The 23,826-nt window shown below is 45.4% G+C and overlaps 1 protein-coding gene across 2 annotated transcripts; it reads right to left on the reverse strand.

The window, feature by feature from the left end:
- Window positions 1-772: 772 nt before the first annotated feature.
- On the reverse strand, window positions 773-23,419 carry LOC130277603 (fibroleukin-like). Of its 2 annotated transcripts, XM_056528307.1 has the most exons (5): window positions 22,979-23,061; window positions 22,703-22,835; window positions 7,202-7,282; window positions 6,934-7,055; window positions 773-1,887 (listed from the first exon to the last, which is right to left on the reverse strand). In XM_056528307.1, exons 1-5 carry the CDS (start codon window positions 23,021-23,023, stop codon window positions 1,297-1,299), a joined length of 972 nt encoding a protein of 323 aa, XP_056384282.1. In that variant the 5' UTR covers window positions 23,024-23,061; the 3' UTR covers window positions 773-1,296. The 2 variants fall into 2 exon arrangements, with proteins under 2 accessions (XP_056384282.1, XP_056384281.1); XM_056528306.1 differs by having other exon boundaries at window positions 22,703-23,419.
- Between the last annotated feature and the right edge of the window lie 407 nt (window positions 23,420-23,826).

A 23,826-nucleotide genomic window follows, 5' to 3' on the forward strand; every position in this document is an offset into this window, starting at 1 on the left:
TAAATCTTAAGATTGCATGAGCTCCTATGGGCCTCCTTTATGTGGCACTCATTCCCTTGTCTGAGTATAGGGGATAAGTGTTTTAAGTTGGAATAGTGTCCCTTTACTAATGCCAACCAACTCCTTCCCTTCTGGCACTAGCCACCACACAGCTTACCTACCTAATATTGTCTTCACAATTTTTATTTCTGTGCCAGCCAGGACTGACTGGTGTTATCACCACACAGGCACTGTATAGTGCCATAAGAAAAGTAACAAAGAAAATGGAGTCTCTTAGTTGCTTGTTTTGTTCCATATATATATATATATATATATATATATATATATATATATATGTATATATATATATATATATATATATATATATATATATATATATATATATAGAATAATAAACTCCCAAGCTTTGCCTTGTAGTGGCTGAAGGCAGCTAGAAGTTTATTGCATACAATTTTTTTAAAATCAATTTCAATGTATAGCCAGTATGCAACACGCTCCCCCTAGTGGTGGCTGCAGGCAGAATTATTCTCTGAACTCATTGTCTATGATTGCAATTTAGAGATATGGATAAAAAAAAATGGGAATATTCCAACTATCAAAGTCTATATAAAGTAAATAATCAGTGCAGAACTTTTAACCTGTTTAAGAATTCTCACTCAAAACTTCAGTTGTAAAGCAGCAGCTATTATTTGAAGCATATATGCATACATTTACTATGGCAAATGAACCATAATTCTGACATTATTTTCATAAAAAAAACTGGCTTACTTGAATTGTGCCATTTTGTTTTAGACACTTTTTAGAGACTTTTTTTCTCCTCAATAAGGGCCATGGCTTGGCAGAAATAGGACATAGCTTGTGTGTGACTCTATACACAAATAAATTGCACCAACATTGTGGTGTAACATTCCACAGTTTTGTAAGCCAACTAATAGTCGATCTAAACTTAGACTAGACAAACTAAAGATGCACCAGATTTATCACAGGGGCTTAGGCAGTAAGTGATGGCCCAAGTGTTTTTCTGCTCACAATGTCCTATGGTCTTCAGTTATTAGTCTGTGCCTACGTAACCATGAATAATTTATTGATCTATCATTCAAAACCCATAAAAAATCATTTCATATATGTAAAGTCCTATACCATTAAGATGGAAGAAATACAAAAAGAAAAAATGTGTTTGGTAAAACCAGTCTCTCCCTTATTTAGTCATTTTTTTTCATCTGGATCATTTGAAGTAAATTCACCTCTACCCATAGAAACAGGAGAAATTTTAAGTTCTTTTGAAAGAAAAGTCCTTTAGTTGAGTATTCTTGTTTTCATCTCAATTTTCTTGAACGAATATTTCTGGTTTGTCCTCTTGTCTGTCAGAATGTACCAGGTGCCCCAGTAAATGCCATTAGTCACCCCGCTGTATCGTCCTTTGTGATACTTTCCATTTAGATTGGCTGCCAAACAGGTGTCAAACCACCAACCAGAACCATAATACGTGCCACAGTTGCCCGATGAATAATTATCATTGTCACTGTCATAAGTTGTGAAATATTTATGGTCATGGTTATAGTTTCGGCTGTAACTAAGGGCATTCCCAGCATTGCCATGGTATTCCCTGGCAGTCAGCCTGTACTTATTTTGTTCACTGGCAACTTTGAATTTTTTGTAGATGGCATGGCGCTTGACACTGTACCAGTCTTCAAGTTCGATGCGTAGGTTATGTTGTCCTAGCCTAGTAAGACTGTGCAAGTTTTCATTACCTAACCAGTGCTCCCCTTGTAGGCTGCCAAAACCTTGTTTATAATCTTGCCATGTGCGGTTAAAGTCTACAGTGCCATCTTGTCGCCTCTGGAAAACAGTCCATCCTCCTCCATCGGTGACCATATCACAGTATGCCTGAAGGAATTTAAAAAATAAATAAGTACAGTATTCACGACTACAAATTCTAACAAGCAGTGAAAACTATTTCCAGAATTTTACATGAAATTCAGTTGGATCTCTAAAATCCTGAAAGAATTCATAGAGCCATTATCAATCATTCTATTTTCCATAGACTATATAACCTTAGTGCCTAGGTTGCTCTGATTCAGCTTTGTATAAGTTGTAAATGAAATGTTATCATCTATGTCTAAGGCAGTATTCCCCAACCAGTGGTTCAGAAGACTCTTTTGGCTCTTGGGCTCCTCCAGTAAGCTGTTGTCAAAAGCTGATGCTGCCAGATATATCAAAGCATGACTAAACCTTAGTTAAAAGATCAGAACCACTTTATATGTACGTGGTATGAATTTTTAAAGACTTTTTTGACAATTTAAGTTAGGCAGAGATTATGCCTAAATGTGCCATGTACAGTAGATGTCAGCTGCCTGTCAAAATTATAACAACATATATGTGCATGGACAGACACATGCCCTAAATACTTTAATACAAAAGAGAACAGGGTGCGTGCCCCTGGATGGAACCTGATGGATGAGATAGTGAAGAGCCCAGTCAAAACGCACTCATCTATGCGAGTTGTGTGAATGGAGGCACAACACTCAATGCGCTTGATCAGGAATCAGGTAATAGCGGCTGCTGCGGCTCTCAGCTTCCAGGCACAAATATAGGTAAAAGGAGATCCAAGAAAGGGAGATGAATGGCGCTGCCACAAGAAGTATATACAGTGACCCCCCGACCTACGATGGCCCCGACATATGATCAAATCGACGTACGATGGCCTCTCAGAGGCCATCGCATGTCGATGTCAGCATCGACATACGATGCTTTTTTATGTCGGGGGCATCGCATTAAGTGCTATCCGGCAGCGCAAAATGCTTAAGCTGCTGCCGGATAGCAGCTTAATGTTCCCTGTGTGGTGCGGTAAGTATTACTTACCCCTCCACGATGCTCCGGGGTGCCCTCCGGGTCCAGCGCTGGTCTTCCGGTGTCTTCTCGGCCCTCTCCGATGACGTCAATACGCTGCTGCGCATGTCATCCAATAGGAATGGCGTACACAGCGGCGTAATGACGTTGCTACGCAGGCCCAGTAAGGCCTTGCGGAAGACAGCAGAGGACCGGAGAAGACAGCAGAGGACCGGAGAAGACAGCGGAGAGCCCAGCGGAGGCGCAGGGTCACCATCGGGAGCGGCGGGGACACCATCGCGATCGACGGGGACAGGTGAGTACAGCTTCCTATACTTTACATTGCACGAATCCCTCAACATACGATGGATTCGGCAAACGATGGCTCGTTTGGAACGAATTACCATCGTATGTTGAGGGACCACTGTATAGGTAAATTTATTGCACACAAAGGATCCACGCAACGCGTTTCAAAGCCGTTCCGGCTTTGAAACGCGTTGTGTGGATCCTTTGTGTGCAATAAATTTACCTATATATACTTCTTGTGGCAGCGCCATTCATCTCCCTTTCTTGGATCTCCTTTTACCTAAATACTTCAATGGCCTAAACATAGTTTGCTAGTGGCAATGTTCAGGTCATTTTCCAATGTATGAGTGTTTGGGCCCGCTGCTTTTTTGGGTTCAAGGCCAAACACATGTATGTTTGAAACATGGCCCAAACATCCTGACTACCTTCAGACCATTAAAGTCTATGGAGCTTGTTTCTGTCCATAACGTTGGAATCCCTGTTACGCCTAGCGCTCCGGGTCCCCGCTCCTCCCCGGAGCGCTCACGGCGTCTTTCTCCCTGCAGCTCCCCGGTCAGTCCCGCTGACCGGGAGCGCTGCTCTGTCATGGCCGTTGGGGATGCGATTCGCACAGCGGGACGCGCCCGCTCGCGAATCGCATCCCAGGTCACTTACCCGTTCCCGTCCCCTGCTGTCATGTGCTGGCGCGCGCGGCTCCGCTCTCTAGGGCGCGCGCGCGCCAGCTCCCTGAGACTTAAAGGGCCAGTGCACCAATGATTGGTGCCTGGCCCAATTAGCTTAATTGGCTCCCACCTGGTCCCTGACTATATCTAACCTCCTCCCTTGCACTTCCTTGCCGGATCTTGTTGCCCTTGTGCCTAGTGAAAGCGTTTTGTGTGTTTAAACCCTGTGTACCAGAACTTCTGCTATCTCCCCTGACTACGAACCTTGCCGCCTGCCCCCGACCTTCTGCTACGTCCGACTTTGCTTCTGCCTACTCCCTTGTACCTCGCCTATCTTCAGCAGCCAGAGAGGTGAGCCGTTGCTAGTGGATACGACCTGGTCACTACCGCCGCAGCAAGACCATCCCGCTTTGCGGCGGGCTCTGGTGAAAACCAGTAGTGTCTTAGAACCGGTCCACTAGCACGGTCCTCGCTATCCCTCTCTGGCACAGAGGATCCACCTCCTGCCAGCCGGCATCGTGACAGTAGATCCGGCCATGGATCCCGCTGAAGTTCCTCTGCCAGTTGTCGCTGACCTCCCTACGCTGGTCGCCCAGCAAGCTCGTCAGATCGCCCAGCAGTCGCAACAGATAGCGCAACAAGATCACCAGCTGTCGTACTTGACCACCATGACACAGCAACTCCAGTCACAACTACAGCAAGTACAGTCGCAGCTACAGCAGCAACAACCATCTCCTCCGCCAGCTCCAGCACCCCTTCCGCGGCGAGTGGCCGCTCCTAGCCTCCGCCTGTCCTTGCCGGACAAATTTAATGGGGACTCTAAGTTTTGCCGTGGCTTTCTTTCGCAATGTTCCTTGCACTTAGAGATGATGTCGGATCAGTTTCCTACTGAAAGGTCTAAGGTGGCTTTCGTAGTCAGCCTTCTGTCTGGAAAAGCCCTGTCATGGGCCACACCGCTCTGGGACCGCGATGACCCCGTCACTGCCTCTGTACACTCCTTCTTCTCGGAAATTCGAAGTGTCTTTGAGGAACCTGCCCGAGCCTCTTCTGCTGAGACTGCCCTGCTGAACCTGGTCCAGGGTAATTCCTCCGTTGGCGAGTACGCCATACAATTCCGTACTCTTGCTTCTGAACTATCCTGGAATAATGAGGCTCTCTGCGCGACCTTTAAAAAAGGCCTATCCAGCAACATTAAAGATGTTCTGGCCGCACGAGAGACTCCTGCTAACCTGCATGAACTCATTCATCTAGCCACTCGCATTGACATGCGTTTTTCTGAGAGGCATCAAGAGCTCCGCCAGGAAAAAGACTTAGATCTCTGGACACCTCTCCCACAGTCTCCACTGCAATCTGCGCCTAGGCCTCCCGCCGAGGAGGCCATGCAAGTGGATCGGTCTCGCCTGACCCTGGAAGAGAGGAATCGCCGTAAGGAAGAGAATCTTTGTCTGTACTGTGCCAGTACTGAACATTTTTTGGTGGATTGCCCAATCCGTCCTCCACGTCTGGGAAACGCACGCTCGCACTCAGCTCTCGTGGGTGTGGCGTCTCTTGATGCCAAGTCGGCTTCTCCACGTCTCACGGTACCTGTTCGGATTTCCACTTCAGCCAGCTCTCCCCTCTCAGCCGTGGCCTGCCTGGACTCTGGAGCTTCTGGGAATTTTATTCGGGAGTCCTTTGTGAATAAATTCCGCATTCCGGTGACCCGTCTTGTCAAGCCACTCCACATTTCCGCGGTCAACGGAGCCAGGTTGGATTGCACCGTGCGTTACCGCACGGAGCCCCTCCTAATGTGCATCGGACCTCATCACGAGGAGATTATATTTTTTGTCCTTCCTAATTGCTCTTCTGAAGTTCTCCTTGGACTACCCTGGCTTCAACACCATTCCCCAACCCTGGATTGGTCCACTGGGGAGATCAAGAGTTGGGGTCCCTCTTGTTCCAAGGACTGCCTTCAACCGGTTCCCAGTACTCCCTGCCGTGACCCTGTGGTTCCTCCTGTATCCGGTCCCCCTAAGGTCATTAAGGACTCTGCCTGCCACAGGAAATGCCCCTCCCCCCCTCCCAGTTCCATCAGGCAAGCTTCTGTGTCCCCTCATGGCCCTCGTCCTGGTGTCACACTGCCCCGTGCCAGGTCTCGCCCTCTGCCCTCTCTCCCCATTCCTACTCCTGCGGTTCTGCCTGCCGTTGAGGAATCCCTCCATCCTTTCCCGGTGTCCTCATCCCAGGGGAGGCAGTTACCCGATAAAGAGAAGGGGAGACCTAAGGGGGGGGGTACTGTTACGCCTAGCGCTCCGGGTCCCCGCTCCTCCCCGGAGCGCTCACGGCGTCTTTCTCCCTGCAGCTCCCCGGTCAGTCCCGCTGACCGGGAGCGCTGCTCTGTCATGGCCGTTGGGGATGCGATTCGCACAGCGGGACGCGCCCGCTCGCGAATCGCATCCCAGGTCACTTACCCGTTCCCGTCCCCTGCTGTCATGTGCTGGCGCGCGCGGCTCCGCTCTCTAGGGCGCGCGCGCGCCAGCTCCCTGAGACTTAAAGGGCCAGTGCACCAATGATTGGTGCCTGGCCCAATTAGCTTAATTGGCTCCCACCTGGTCCCTGACTATATCTAACCTCCTCCCTTGCACTTCCTTGCCGGATCTTGTTGCCCTTGTGCCTAGTGAAAGCGTTTTGTGTGTTTAAACCCTGTGTACCAGAACTTCTGCTATCTCCCCTGACTACGAACCTTGCCGCCTGCCCCCGACCTTCTGCTACGTCCGACTTTGCTTCTGCCTACTCCCTTGTACCTCGCCTATCTTCAGCAGCCAGAGAGGTGAGCCGTTGCTAGTGGATACGACCTGGTCACTACCGCCGCAGCAAGACCATCCCGCTTTGCGGCGGGCTCTGGTGAAAACCAGTAGTGTCTTAGAACCGGTCCACTAGCACGGTCCTCGCTATCCCTCTCTGGCACAGAGGATCCACCTCCTGCCAGCCGGCATCGTGACAATCCCATTCTGACAGATTGCTGACATATAGGTATCACAGAAGGCTCAATCACAATGTCAACCTTACCTATATGTAACAAAGCTTTTACTTGTATTAGAAATCTTTATAAAGTTTCCTGGATTGAGCAACAAGAAAAAGAAAGGGACCCCAATACCTCAAAAGGCTGTCTGGTTGCGATTGGCTGTATAGTGTAGATTCCATTTTCTCTGATTCCCTGTTTGTAGATATCCGCACAGTCTCGAGGGAACATTCTCTCTGGTTTTTCTGAAGATTCAGCTACAAATGAGAGTAAAGGGAAATTAAGATAAATTCCATGGGCTTCCATGTTCAAAAGAGCCTCTTCATAGTTTACATGTCTACATTACACCACCACACCATATACTGAGTAGTGGCTGTGCTGCATTTCAAAGCTTGATTCTCACCTGCAGATCCTATGTTTCCAACACTCTTCAGCATATGGGGCATTTCCTCCTTTGTCTCGAGGGTTCTGAGTCGTCGACTTTCTACAACAAAGACTTTTTGAGTGAAGGCAAAAACAAAGGACATTGTATAGCTGGGTAAAAAAAAAAAAAAGATAAAGCAACCACAATATTAAAAATTAATCATATCATAATACTGTTTCTGAAATATGGGATATGTCCATCTCAGGTCTCTTACTATCGTTGTCACACAGTAGCGTGACAACCGCCAGGGCTGCCGGGGAAAATAGCAGGAGAAAAAAATACAGCTTGCTCCGTCTTTTTTTCCCGCTGGAAAACAGCAGCGCCCAATGGACCCCATTGACTATAATGGCGTCCATCGAGACCTGCTGTTGCCCGTTGCGCCCCATCAAAATAACGTCTGTCAAACTAAAAAAAAAGAGAGAGTTTCCCAGCCGTGACAGGTGGAAGTGTATAGAATTGCAGGTTCAGACTACTTGGTATGTTTGTAGTCTGTAACCATGGAGATAGATAGGTCTGCATAAAAGCTGTATACACAAATTTGTAGACAATTTCTAATCACATTTTGTCTTTATAAAGGTATTAATTTTACTATTTGTTATCACAAGTCTGTTGGGTCTTTACAAAGTTAAAAAACAAAACACTTATTTCTTGATATACTTATACTGCTCTGAGGTCCTGAAAGTGCTGGTTTAGAGAATATTATGCACAATGGTTAACCCCCTGTGGGTTTATTTCAGAAGTCTTCAATTAGTTCAGCTTTATTTTGAAAGTTCTTGAAGAATGTTGTGAAGGGGCCATATTGTATATAGATTGTAATGACTCGAATTTTCCCTATACATCTGCCCTCTTAATAATCCTGAACTGGCAAATGCACAGTGCTAAGCTAAAGACAGAGTGAGGCTTGTGTGTGGGGAGCAGAGAGAGCGCTCTTGTCTTTGTTTAGTGGAGCCGGGACGGTCACATCAGAAAGCTGGTGTCAAAACTCTTCCAACTAGGGAGAACATCAGCGCTCAGAGGGGCTTGTCGGAGCATCAAAGATGGGACAAAATTAAATGAGCCGCGCAATGCTAATTTCTCTTTTGTTTATATTTTTCTCTTTCCACTTCAGTAATTCATATAATCCCAACAAATTTCTCCTCTTTCTTGTTTGTGTTTTTGTTTGCATAAATGTTACACTGAATGTGACAGACCCCACCCTGGATTTGTCCCTGTTTCTTATTTCACACTGGCTTTGGCAATGCTAATGTGTATTTGGTACTGTCGGGAATATTTGTTTTCAGTAAATAAATATATAGATACAAGATAGATCAATATAAATACACAAGAGATATTACAGCTAAATAGACAAATACAAATGAAAAAATATAGAATATATATGCAGTAGATAGAGAGAGAGCGATACACTATCTCACAAGTGAGTATACCCCTCACATTTATTTAAATATTTTATTATATCCTCCATGTGACAACACTGACAAAATGACACTGTGTTATAGAGGCTGTGTACTCCCTACTTTACATTGTAGTAGTGATTAATTTAATAATAACTCAAAACACAGCAATTAATGTCTAACCTTTGAAAACAAAAGCGAGTATACCCCTAAGTGAAAATGTCCAAATTGGACCCAAAATGTCAATTCTTTTGTGGCCACTATTATTTTCCAACACTGCCTTAAGCCTATTGGGCATGAAGTTCACCAGAGTTTCACAGGTGGCCAATGGTGTCCTCTTCCACTTCTCTATGACGACATCATGGAGCTGGTAGATGTTAGATTGTCCCTTTTTTCTGCTGGTAGATGTTAGAGACCTTGCGCTCCCCCACCTTCCTTCTGAGCATGTTCCACAGGTGCTCAATAGGTAATAGGTCTGGAGACATGCTTGGCCTGTCCATAACCTTTACCATTGGCTTCTTTAGCAAGGCATTGGTGGTCTTGGAGGGGTGTTTGGGGTCGTTATCATGTTAGAATTTTGCCCTTCAGCCCAGTCTCCAAGGGATCATGCTTTGATTCAGTATTTCACAGTATATGTTGCCATTCATGGTTCCCTCAGTGAACTGTAGCTCCCCAGTGCCAGCAGCACTCATGCAGGTCCAGACCATGACACATCACCATTATTTGTGACTGTAGGAAAAACACACTTGTCTTTGTAATTCTCACCTGGTTACTGCCACACACACACACTTGACACCATCTGAACGTAATAATTTTATCTTGGTCTCATCAGACCACAGGACATGGTTAGAGTAATCCATGTCCTTAGTCTGCTTGTGTTCAGCAAACTGTTTGTGGGCTTTCTTGTGCATCCTTCTAGGACGAATGACCAATTTGATGCAATGTTCGGCATATGATCTGATCACTGAAAGAGTGTCCTCCACCTTTTTTAAACTCTGCAGCAATTCTGACAGCACTCCTACATCTATTTTCCAAAGACAGCCTCTGGGTATGATGCTGAGCACGTGCACTCAACATTTTTAGTTGACTATGGCGAGGCCTGTTCTGAGTGGAACCTGACCTGTGAAACTGCGGTATACTCTTGCCGGCAGCTTAGTTTCAGGGCCCTGGCAATCTTATAGCCCAGGCCATCTTTATGTAAAGAAGTAATTATTTTTTTAGATCCTCAGAGAGTTCTTTGCCATGAGGTGCCATGTTAAACGTCCAGTAACCAATATTAGTTAGTGATTTAAGACACCTGCTCCCATTCACATCTGAAACCTTGTAACACTAAAGAGTCACATGACATCGGGGAGAGATAATGGCTAATTGGGCCCAATTTGGACATTTCCACTTAGGTGTGTACTCACGTTTGTTGCCAATGTTTAGACATTAATGGCTGTGTTGAGTTATTTTTAGGGGACACAACTTCATACACTGTTATTCAGGCTGTGCACTCACTGCTTTACATTGTAGCAGAGTGTTATTTCTTCAGTGTTGTCACATGAGAAAATATAATAAATAATAACAAAAATGTGAGGGGTGGACTCACTTATAGGAGATTATATATATATATATATATATATATATATATATATATATATATATATATAATGTGAGAGGTGGACTCATTTATGTAAGATACTGTAGATAGTTAGTAAATCTCAGCTCTGGAAATTCTTAAACTTGTCTCATAAACTGATGTAGACACATTTTAGCTGAAAACATCCTGACTTTGCATGTGGATTACCACTAATTTATATAATCTGACACTAAAATTAGCTCCATATAACATCACCACAATAAAACAATCATCAGATAACAGGTTTATAGTCAGCACTAACCCCTCCAATGTGACAACCTGCCCGGTAATTAAGAGCTAATAAAGCTTTCTAGATGACAGACAATGTACCATTTCTTATGTTGAAAAGTATGAAAAGCTGGGTGATACCCCTATGGAACTAATGGCAGACATTTTGCTACAATTTCTGTATTACAAGTTATTATATAATAACTATGTTTATGGAAGTTCATCCTACATTCCTCTGAATTTTTTGTTAGCTTTTTTTTCTTTACTATTGATAACCTAAAACATGATGAAAAGTGTAGTTTAGCAATAGCTGCATAATATTCTGCTTACTGTTCTGCCTGTTCTCAACGTCATTCACAGCCAATTACCAGCACTATACATACATAGATGCAGCACAATGGCCTCTGATGTCTTTGAGGAGACAAAGCGAGCGGCTTCTGTGAGATCCTGGAAGAGTCATTAATTATACTGAAAAATCATTAGAGTGAACACATGAAAGGCTTCCACCTCCAAACTGCGAAACAACGGCTGGGGTGGATAGTCAAGGCCCTGGGAGCAGGAACCTGGAACTAACTTATTGTAGAGATTCTCAATCATCTATTCAATTATAGAAGACATTAAGTAAATGGGAATATAATGATACAGTGCTCATACCTGTAGATAGAGTATCTCACATAAGTCCACCCCTCACATTTTTGAAAATATTTTTATAGCTTTTTATGTGACAACAGTGAGGAAAAGACACTCAGCTACAATGTAAAGTAGTGAGTGCACAGCCTGTATAACAGTGTGTAATGTTGTGTCCCCTAAAAAATAACTCAACACATAACCATTTGTGTCTAAACTTTGGCAACAAAAGCGAGAACACCCCTAAGTGAAAACATCCAAATTGGGCTCAAAGTGTCAACATTTTGTGTGGTCACCATTATTTTTCAGCACTGTCTTAAGCCTCTTAGGCGTGGAGTTCACCAGAGCTTTACAGGTTGTCACTGGAGTCCTCGTCCATTCCTCTATGATGATATCACCGTTACCCTCAGCTTCTTTAGCGAGGCAGTGGTGGTCTTGGAGGTGTGTTTGGGGTTATCATACTGGAATTTTGCCCTGTGGCCCAGTCTCCAAAGGGAGGGTATTATGCTTTGCTTCACTATGTCACAGTACATGTTGGCATTCATGGTTCTCTCAATGAACTGTAGCTCCCCAGTGCCAGCAGCACTCATGTAGGCCCAGACCATGGCACTCCCACCACTATGCTTAACTGTTTGCAATACACACTGGTTTTTGTACTTCTTACCTGGTTGCTGCCACACACGCTTGACACCATCTGAACCAAATAAGTCTATCTTGGTCTCATCAGACCACCAGACATGGTTCTTGTAATCCATGTCCTTAGTCTACTTGTCTAAAGCAAACTGTAGGCTTTGTTGTGCATCATCTTGAGAAGAGGCTTCCTTTAGGGGCAACAGCCATACAGACCAATTTTAATGCAGTGTGCGACGTATGATCTGGGCACTGAAAGGCTGACCCTTCACCCCATCAAAATCTGCAGCAAATCTGGCAGCACTCATACATCTGTTCCCCCCAAAAAATTAACCTAAACGTGCACTCAACTTCTTCTGGTCGACTAAGGCGAGGCCTGTTCGAAGTGAAACTTCTCCTGTGAAATTGCTGTGTGGTCTTGCCCACCGTGCTGAAGCTCAGTTTCAGGATCCTGGCAATCTTCTTATAATCTAGGCCATCTTCTATAAAGCAGCAATTATTTTGTTTTAGATCCTCAGAGAGTTCGTGGCTATGAGGTATCATGTTAACCTTCCAGTGTCCAGCATTAAAGAGTGTGAGAGCTGTAACACCAAATTTAAGACAACTGCTCCCCATTCACACCTGAGACCTTGAAACACAAACCAGTCACTGGGCACCAGGCAGGAAAAATGTCTAAATAGACCTAATATGGACATTTCCACTTAGGGGTGTACTCTTTTCTGTTGCCAAAACTGTAACACTAAGGCTACATTCACATGGCAGAATTTTTGTGTGCAAACCAAACTCTGTGTGCATCAGTGATGTCTAACATCATTCTTATAAAAAAAAAAAAAAAAAAAAAAAGCACTGGGAGAAGCCAGCAAAATGCAATAGAACAGAATTGGCTTCATTATAGTTGAATACCAATGTAGAAATGATGGCACTCACCCAGTAAAACAATCTTCAATCTTATTTAGCTAACAGTCCGGTTATGGATTGCGCTTTTTTCTAAGTTTAATTTTATAATAGTTGACCAGTGGAACTCCAGCTCAGCTCCAAAGCCTGGCTTATCAGAATGGAGATTGGGCTTGCAAATAGTCATGTAGCTGGCACATCTCCTTTTATAAAAGCTAATATGTCTATTTAGTGTGTATGGAAAATATTTATGTTGAATGTTTAGATTTATGATAGATGTGACAAATACTTTCTACTAAAAAAAACAGCAGCCAGTCGTGCCAGGGTGACAACCAGCTGAGTCTCATGCCAGTGTTTTCCACAAAAGACAACAAAGTAGAAGCGTAGACAGTGCAGGCACTGCTCACTACTCTGATAACACTGTCTATGAGGATGAACGGCTGGTGGCGGTGAACTGTTCATGCACACAGTGAGTATTCGGTTGTGTTCTTTTGTAGAAACGACAGCATCACGTGAATACAATCCAAAGGTATAAAGAATTCCAAAGCACTCACCATATGCTTTGTGACTTCTTCTTTAGTATTATTCAGTACATAAGTGCAGGATAAGGCGGCAACATGCCGCTACGCCAGTACACATAGATTGGTGACAGCTGTTTCCTTCCACAAGGAACTTCAACGGACCATTTCCTCTGACCTGTGAGCTACTTCTTCTTCTTTTTGTACACGCCTCTTCTAGTGATGTGGAACACAGGTGAGTGGAAATTGTATACAAATAGACCAGTAAAGTACAATACAAATACATATATAAAAATATATAAAATCTAGTAGTATAGTAATAAAGAAGAAGTCACACAGCATATGGTGAGTGCCTTTGGAATTCTTTATACCTTTGGATTGTTTTTCACAGTAGAGTTTCTGTAAAAAATCAGTCCTTAGTGTCTACCTCTAACAACCAAGAATATTTTTTCATAACTCTCATTTCACCTCTGGTTCACCTCTAAGATGATAAATGTAGGTAAGGGTATCCCAGCAGATGTGCACAACCATGGCAGTGCACTGAACAAGCTCATGTAACACTAGAGTACATCCATCTTGTACATCCTGTGTCTGTAACACTCCAACATCAGATTTATGGAGATCATGTCACATAAAAAAAAGGCAACAAGTTCCCATGTGGGATAATGCTTTTATGTGGCATAGGAAAATGCATCATCCTCTGAATGACTATGGGGATCCAAGGATTCTGTTGTCCACTGTTATCATCCTTTATTTATGCAGGGAGCATTATTAAAATCTATCAATCTGCTATTTGGTAATCCGGTGTTGTGGATAAAACAGCAGTCACTCAGTGCAGAATGGAGATGATTAGAGGATAACCCATTAAACTCTATTGTCATATGAAGAAATGATTGGAATGTGATTAATTGCTTTGCCAAAAGGATGAACTCCAATTCTCAATATGTTCTTAGGAAAATATGCTTTAAGTTATTGCATAATGGCAGTAAGTGAAGTTTTCCTTTAAAAATTATGAGAAAAATCTGATAGAGCAGTTGCTTGGTTTGGAAAATTGAGTAAATGAAGAGGTTGAATCCCCATTCAGGACCTTCATCTACTAGCCTAGGTGTAGTGAAGCTACAAAGAGCAGCCTTCTCTCTGTTCATGTAGTGGACCTACAGCCCATTGATTTCAATGAAAACTAGGAGATTCTTTTTTTCATGTTGGTGGCACACTAAAGAAGAGCTTTTTTTCTGATGGTTTAGTCTTAGGATAGATTTCTGGGGGTCCTATAAATGCAAACCTTTTACTGTTGGGGAACCCTACTGACTGAAAAAGTAACGGTTTAAAGGCTCCCATACAGACTTAGGGAAAGTCAGCCAAACATAACAATTTCGGCTTGACCAGTCGACCCTCTTCTGTCTACGGGAGCCTCCCAACTTGCCCCCAAAAATAATGTCATGGAAGAGAAGAATTAGGCATGTAAGATTTCAACTTCTCAGCCCTGTTGTTTTCGACAGGTTAAGCTGCCTGGTAGTGGCTTTCCCCTTTTCTTCACTCCTGAGTAAAGCAGCATCACCAATGTATAGATTTAATTTCAGCTCACGTTATGTGTTACTCCAGTGCACATAGTGTTGGGCCCTGACCTCCTAGGCCTCAGATTATCCAGTAGTTCAAAGAAAAATCACAGCACTTATGAATGCAATAAAAAGCCACTAAGGCATTATTTATCACCAATAGAAAATACAACCTTACAGCAGTTCCATTCTGCCTTGCTGCTGTTTCTCTTTGAATTACCCCTCTTCTCTCCACTCAGCCCAGCCAAATGATCACGTGAATGGGAGGGATTGCTGTTCATTATACTAACAACTATTAAAGGTGGCACCTAAAGGCAGTGGTTCTCAACCTTTTTCGCGACTGTACCCCCAAAGGGTGAAAATATGTTCACGGGTACCCCTCGCAAGTAAGTTCGCGTGGAACTTACGTGTGAGGGGTACCTGCAGACAAAATAAGTCATAAAAGTACTTAATTTCATAATGGCGTGTGCTTACCTTTCTAATGTGATACTAATGTGATACTTAATCCCCTTGTGCCTGTCACGATGCCGGCTGGCAGGAGGTGGATCCTCTGTGCCAGAGAGGGATTGGCGTGGACCGTGCTAGTGGACCGGTTCTAAGTCACTACAGGTTTTCACCAGAGCCCGCCGCAAAGCGGGATGGTCTTGCTGCGGCGGTAGTGACCAGGTCGTATCCACTAGCAACGGCTCAACCTCTCTGGCTGCTGAAGATAGGCGCGGTACAAGGGAGTAGACAGAAGCAAGGTCGGACGTAGCAGAAGGTCGGGGCAGGCAGCAAGGTTCGTAGTCAGGGTGGATAGCAGAAGTTCTGGTACACAGGCTTTGGACACACAAAACGCTTTCACTAGGCACAAGGGCAACAAGATCCGGCAAGGGAGTGCATGGGAGGAGGTCAGATATAGTCAGGGACCAGGTGGAAGCCAATTAAGCTAATTGGGCCAGGCACCAATCATTGGTGCACTGGCCCTTTAAGTCTCAGGGAGCTGGCGCGCGCGCGCCCTAGAGAGCGGAGCCGCGCGCGCCAGCACATGACAGCAGGGGACGGGAACGGGTAAGTGACCTGGGATGCGATTCGCGAGCGGGCGCGTCCCGCTGTGCGAATCGCATCCCCGACGGCCATGACAGTGCAGCGCTCCCGGTCAGCGGGACCGACCGGGGCGCTGCGGAGAGAGAGACGCCGTACGCGCTCCGGGGAGGAGCGGGGACCCGGAGCGCTAGGCGTAACAGTACCCCCCCCCTTAGGTCTCCCCTTCTCTTTGTCCGGTAACTGCCCCCCCTGGGATGAGGACACCGGGAAAGGATGGAGGGATTCCTCAACGGCAGGCAGTACAGCAGGAGTGGGAATGGGGAGGGAGGGCAGAGGGCGAGGCCTGGCACGGGGCAGTGTGACACCAGGACGAGGGCCACGAGGAGGCACCGAGGCTTGACTGACTGGACTGGGAGGGGGGGAGAGGCACTTCTTAAGGCGGGCAGAGTCCATAACGACCTTAGGGAGACCGGATACAGGAGGAACCACAGGGTCACGGCAGGGAGTACTGGGAACCGGTTTAAGGCAGTCCTTGAAGCAAGAGGTACCCCAGCTCTTGATCTCCCCTGAGGACCAATCCAGGGTTGGGGAATGGTGTTGAAGCCAGGGTAGTCCAAGGAGAATTTCAGAAGTGCAATTGGAGAGGACCAAAAACTCAATTTTCTCATGATGAGGTCCGATGCACATTAGGAGGGGCTCCGTGCGGAAACGCACGGTGCAATCCAACCTGGCTCCGTTGACCGCGGAAATGTGGAGTGGCTTGACAAGACGGGTCACCGGGATGCGGAATTTATTCACCAAGGACTCCCGAATAAAATTCCCAGAGGCACCAGAGTCCAGGCAGGCCACGGCTGAGAGGGAAGAGCTGGCTGAAGAAGAAATCCGTACAGGCACCGTGAGACGTGGAGAAGCCGACTTAGCATCAAGAGACGCCACACCCACGAGAGCTGGGTGCGAGCGTGCGTTTCCCAGACGTGGAGGACGGATAGGGCAATCCACCAAAAAATGTTCGGTACTGGCACAGTACAGACAAAGATTCTCTTCCTTACGGCGATTCCTCTCTTCCAGGGTCAGGCGAGACCGATCCACTTGCATGGCCTCCTCGGCGGGAGGCCTAGGCGCAGATTGCAATGGAGACTGTGGGAGAGGTGTCCAGAGATCTAAGTCTTTTTCCTGGCGGAGCTCTTGATGCCTCTCAGAAAAACGCATGTCAATGCGAGTGGCTAGATGAATGAGTTCATGCAGGTTAGCAGGAGTTTCTCGTGCGGCCAGAACATCTTTAATGTTGCTGGATAGGCCTTTTTTAAAGGTCGCGCAGAGGGCCTCATTATTCCAGGAAAGTTCAGAAGCAAGAGTACGGAATTGTATGGCGTACTCGCCAACGGAAGAATTACCCTGGACCAGGTTCAGCAGGGCAGTCTCAGCAGAAGAGGCTCGGGCAGGTTCCTCAAAGACACTTCGAATTTCCGAGAAGAAGGAGTGTACAGAGGCAGTGACGGGGTCATTGCGGTCCCAGAGCGGTGTGGCCCATGACAGGGCTTTTCCAGACAGAAGGCTGACTACGAAAGCCACCTTAGACCTTTCAGTAGGAAACTGGTCCGACATCATCTCCAAGTGCAGGGAACATTGTGAAAGGAAGCCACGGCAAAACTTAGAGTCCCCATTAAATTTGTCCGGCAAGGACAGGCGGAGGCTAGGAGTGGCCACTCGCTGCGGAAGGGGTGCAGGAGCTGGCGGAGGAGATGATTGCTGCTGAAGTTGCGACTGAAGTTGCTGCACAATGGTGGACACTTCCGACAGCTGGTGGGTTAGATGGGCGATCTGTCGGGATTGCTGGGCGACCACCGTGGTGAGATCAGAGATATAAGGCAGAGGGACCTCAGCGGGATCCATGGCCGGATCTACTGTCACGATGCCGGCTGGCAGGAGGTGGATCCTCTGTGCCAGAGAGGGATTGGCGTGGACCGTGCTAGTGGACCGGTTCTAAGTCACTACAGGTTTTCACCAGAGCCCGCCGCAAAGCGGGATGGTCTTGCTGCGGCGGTAGTGACCAGGTCGTATCCACTAGCAACGGCTCAACCTCTCTGGCTGCTGAAGATAGGCGCGGTACAAGGGAGTAGACAGAAGCAAGGTCGGACGTAGCAGAAGGTCGGGGCAGGCAGCAAGGTTCGTAGTCAGGGTGGATAGCAGAAGTTCTGGTACACAGGCTTTGGACACACAAAACGCTTTCACTAGGCACAAGGGCAACAAGATCCGGCAAGGGAGTGCATGGGAGGAGGTCAGATATAGTCAGGGACCAGGTGGAAGCCAATTAAGCTAATTGGGCCAGGCACCAATCATTGGTGCACTGGCCCTTTAAGTCTCAGGGAGCTGGCGCGCGCGCGCCCTAGAGAGCGGAGCCGCGCGCGCCAGCACATGACAGCAGGGGACGGGAACGGGTAAGTGACCTGGGATGCGATTCGCGAGCGGGCGCGTCCCGCTGTGCGAATCGCATCCCCGACGGCCATGACAGTGCAGCGCTCCCGGTCAGCGGGACCGACCGGGGCGCTGCGGAGAGAGAGACGCCGTACGCGCTCCGGGGAGGAGCGGGGACCCGGAGCGCTAGGCGTAACAGTGCCATTATTCCCTCCTCCGATCCCCCTGGGGCAATATATGAGATACATACAATAACACCTTCCCATACTATTCTTGCCTTGTTCAGATTGAGAAAGGGGCTTATGTCCAGAAATATGTCTGTTTTAAGGCTTTCTGAATAAAATCAAAGTGTTTTAAAGACAATTGGACCTCCTGCTGATATTTCTCGTTCCTCTCTGACTACTGCGACTTCGGCCAAGGATCATCCCTTGTCCTAGCACCTGGTGGCTGCACCGTATTACACAACACAGGCCAATAAGTTGTTGTGTCCATTACACAACAGCTAAAGGTGAATGAAATACCTCACCATCCTGTTGTGCACACCTTTCAAACTTTTTTTGATATACTACCCCATGAGAAGCTCTGCCCTGTTTGTATAGAATCATATATACTGCGGTGTTACACTTAATTTTTCATGCTTACCAGGCCTGTGTTGATCCCATTTGGTGGAAGTTGGAGGGCCGCACTGACGGGTGGCGTCCTTCTGCACTGTGCCGACACCTCCGCACAATGTCAGGAACTACGCACGTCACCCCCGGCAGCCACTGCAGCTCGCATAAAAAGGCCACGACCGCAGCTACAACATAGTGAGCAACTGCAGCGTCCAATCCCCGCTCTGCGCTGACAAATACTGGCCAATGCATAACCCTTGGTGAACCCCTGCCTTAAGGTGAAAAACCCCTTTTATAACACTGATTGAAGAATTTCGTTCCCAGCCTCTTCTGGTGATAGACTATTTTTCTATGGTACACACCTATTAACATTTGGCTAGCATGTCATAGGTTAAATCTATGATACTTGGAACAAGAAAAAATCTCCAGTCTTGGAGCTTTTCCAAATCAAGACAAGTTTATTCTTTATATTACTTACATACAATGGTTAGCAACATTCAACGCTTTGAATGGGAGAAGCGCCAAGACTGGAGATTTTTTCCTGTTCCAAGTACCATTACTGTTTGCCGAAATCCTGAGGAGATTGGGTACTCCAGGGCTGCTGACCTATTACTGTGTTTCATGCCTTGATAGATGTTGTGCTCTAAGCATAACCAACCTTGGTGAGCATAACTGTCCTCCACCTTACACCACTGTTTTACCAGGGTTAATGCACTAGGATCGCACTCCAAACTTGTTTCTGTTTTTATCCTCCTGATAGGTTAAATCTAGGAATCTTACATTTAAAATCCTCAATGTTTGACCAGGATAAGTTCCAGGTAAAGCTTGCTCACAGAAACTGTGTTGTGGCCATTTAAACATATACTATTTTTTGGATAGAGTTCAGTGCTGGATGATATCTATAATCCACTACATATTCCCCAATGCATACAGTAGCAAGGGTGTTCATATCAAAGAGACTGATCATGTGACTGCTGTGGGGCTCTTTAAGAGGAGGGACCCAGCTTTGGTTGCTTGGTTCCTTTTGTTACTGGTAGATAAATCCGCAGGACTCCTTTTCCCTAAGAACCATATAGTCTGCAATTAAAGAATTATGGAAAGCAACAAAAGATGAACACACTTTGGTATGGGGTCCCCTTTCTTTTATATATACCACTATACAGTGTATATTATGTGGTAAGTACTTCCTCAACTTCTCCACTTTCCATGTTCTCTCTGGATGAAGCATGCGGGGTTGGTAGACCCACTGCTTCAATAACTTATTTCAACTGTTGCTTAAACAATTGCCAGGATGACGCAGAACTTTCTAGCCATGACTTTTTTCTTTTGGCCTCATTCTCTGTCTGAACTCTCCAACATTAAATCCTGCCATTCAAAGAGGGTTCAGAACTCAAAGTTCACAGCAGTTGATGTCATAGAAACTCCTAAGACACTCAGAGGGGATTTGAGGTAACCGTCGTTCCCAACAATAAAGCAATACTGACTTAAAGGGGTACTCCGCCCCTAGACATCTTATCCCCTACGCAAAGGATAGGGGATAAGATGTCTGATCATGGGGGTCCCGCCGCTGGGGACCCCCCATGATCTTGGCTGCAGCACCCCACTGTCATCACTGCACAGAGCAAACTTGCTCTGTGCGTAATGATGGGCGATACAGGGGCCGTAGCATTGTGATGTCATGGCTCCGCCTCTCATGACATCAAGGCTCCACCCCCTCAATACAGGTCTATGGGAGGGGGCGTGGTAGCCATCACGCCCCCTCCTATAGACTTGTATTGAGGGAGCGGAGCAGTGACGTCACAAGGGGGGCGGAGCCGTGACATCACAATGCTCCGGCCCCTGTATCGCCCGTCATTACGCACATAGGGAGTTTGCTCTGTGCAGTAATGATAGCGGGGTGCCGCAGCCGAGATCACGGGCGTCCCCAGCGGCGGGACCCCCGTGATCAGACATCTTATCCCCTATTTGTTGGATAGAGGATAAGATGTCTAGGGGTGGAGTACCACTTTAAGACAGAGACTATCATAAAGGGGCGTATTCATTAAATACAGATGACTGCTAATGTACATACAGGAAGGGTGACATGTCGGGTGTTATGCCTTTAAAATGACCCTAATATACTTTTTTTTTGTATGCATAAAATCCTAAAATACCAAACTAAATATACAACATTAAAATGAAGTCTATTGTCATCTCTTGTAGAGAATTCATTGGTTAGAAATGTGAAGAGTCGGAACTTTTTAAATAGCTGTTGTTGGTGTCCAGAAAAGTGTCCCCTGAGCATTCGGATTAAATGGTGCATATATACAAGGTAAGGTTGTTAGTTTCTGTAAACCAGAAACTTCTTTTAGTGGAATTATCTAATACTATATAATCTGTATATCGTGCCAAGGCAGTCATAAATCTATTTAAACTGTTACTCCACGTTAAACATTTCCAGAATATTTAAAGGGTTCCTTGATGTTAAACTTATCACAAGATGTCCTGCTGCTGAGACCCTCAGTTAAAAATCATACGTGTTCATTTTCCCTGCAGCGCCACCACAGGGGAAATTAAGCATTTACACAGCCCAGTCTGAAATCATTGAGCTGTGTGTAATGCACAGATGTATCAGAACGTGAATTTTGTAGCCACTCTCTGCTCTGGCTAATAGATGAGGATTCCTATTTTAGGAAACATGCAGAATAACGGAGAAGCTACAACTGGGCCTAAGATACACAGAAACATTTACTAGAGATGTTTTTGCTACAATATTACTAATTTATTCTATAGACAGTGTTTGTGCAGTTCCAAAAAATTGTGAAAAAAAATGATATCTAGTACAAAGCTCCCAGCTGCAGGCTGTCAAGGAAAGCTAAGAGCTGCAGCTTCGCAGTAACTGGGGTGTCAACCCAACTTCTGTACCATTTTGTTGATGGGCCCTTTGTGCTTTCTGTTGGCTTTTGCTGGTTGACACGTTATGTAAATCTAAGACCTGTTACAATTTATCATGGCATAGAACAAGACAATCACTTATTATGATACAGGGACACATTGACCGGATATGAACAATGTAGCAAAAATAATTTTACAACAAAAGTAAATGTAAGAACCAACAGTTTTTGGGCCAATAATCAGATTATATATGAGCAGCTACTGAACGCATGTGACAATAGTCAGAAGTGTCTGAGATCAGACAAGATGTAGGAATATCTTCTTGTGTTCACGGAGATTTCGTTTTTTATAATAGGAAATCCACTGCACTGTCTACAACTCAGGGAAATTGGGATTTGCAAATTGGGAATTGCCCATAGCAACCAAATCAGCTCGCTTCTTTCATTTTTAACAAGGCCTCTGCAAAATGAAAGAAGTGATCGGATTGGTTGCTATGGGCAACTGGGCAACTTTTCCTTTGCACAGGTTTTGATAAATCTCCCCCAATGTTATTTCTAATGTAGAAAATTGTTTTCTAAAGATACCCATACCCCTCCCCTATATGAACATCCCTCCCTTGGTTGAACTTGATGGACATGTGTCTGTCTTTATTTCAGCTGGACTTACTGTGTAACTATGAATTACAACAAGTCTCATTAACCATCTCACCATGTGTAAAAAGCTGAAGCTCTCTCCTTAGTAGAGGGACCTTACATGTGGCCTAAAGGTCCTCAGGCTGACCAAAGAAAAATCAAAGGCAACTTTTCTTTACTCACAGCCATTATCAAATTGACGATTCTTTTTATCTTTTGTATTTCCAGAAGACTGTTCCATCCATTAAAGTTCTGGAGGTCCCATTGCTACCACCACTTACATATACGTGATCAGTGCATGTTAATCATTTCTGAAAGTTAACGTTCTATATCCTTGGCTTTTCCATAAGTATTTTATGTAATGATTACTTTATTATTCCTAATCCCTGATGCCAATGAGATCAACATATGCCAAAAAATTTACACCAATAGATGGAACCAATTTCCATGAACTCACCTAATGCAGAGAGTTTTTCAACAGACTCATTGCAGGGCAGTTCACATCCAGACAAGATCCCCAAGAGAAGCACCACCAGTGAATTGAGTCGATCTTCTATCTTGCTGAGATTCATCTTGCCGTCTTCCTGTAACTTGTGGAATAGAGAAGTCATCGACTGAAGATTCGACTCCAACAAGGTCAACCTCTCACCTACAGTTTTGGTCTTTGGATTTTGGGGTTTGGGGTTTCCTTCAGTTCCAGACTGTTTATGGGTTTGTTTGAACTCTTGGTTACCTTCCTGGTAGACCTCTTTAAGTTCTTCAGGAGTAGGTTGCTCATCAGGAACAAGAAAATGCAACTTGCACCCCTGAGGTCCATCACAGCTGGCATCTACAGGTGGCATGGCCACAAGATGCTCGAAGCAAGCTGGGTCATCTTGTCTGTCACTGCAGTCAGGATTATTAGCTGACTCTATGTCTGGCATTAGTAATAGGAATGCAATCCATAGCATCTTCTTGTACAAAAAACTTCCCATTGCCATTGCTCTAGAACTTTTTCCTATTCCCTCAGCCAGAATCTTGTATGCACAAACTGAGAAAATAACCTGTGCAAACTCTCTTCACTTTTTTTTACAGGTTGGGCAATGTCCCTCTGTACACAATCCTTCACAGGCTGGGAAATCCTCTGAAAGAGCTTCAAAGCAAATGAAGATAGTGTGTGTGTGAGGCATGTACCAGAGAGGAGGGGGCTGGGGGCTAAGGGGGGCAGCTTGCAAGAGGGGAGAGGAGGGACAGGAAAAGTCTCAAATAAAGAACACTTGAAACTAAGATTAGCATCTTGCAGCCCATTAAAGAGCAGCTTTGGTTATGTCTAGGTGAATGGCCTCTGTCTGATTATTATTATTGTGTGTAATGTTTGCCTGCGAAGACTTGACTGGGAAGGGTGAATTCCCGAGGAGAGGGAATATCCCAGGTATTACCATTATTACTGCAGAAAGTTTACACCGCCATCAACTGGTATAACAGCACAAAGTGAGCACAGTGTACTGGATAAAGGGGCAATGCAGACTGTGTTATAAATTACTGTAAAATAAATCTATATACCGTATTTTTCGCCGTATAAGATGCACTTTTTCTTCCCCA

This window comes from Hyla sarda, chromosome 6, assembly GCF_029499605.1.
Source record: "Hyla sarda isolate aHylSar1 chromosome 6, aHylSar1.hap1, whole genome shotgun sequence".
NCBI classification, from domain to species: Eukaryota; Metazoa; Chordata; class Amphibia; order Anura; family Hylidae; genus Hyla; species Hyla sarda.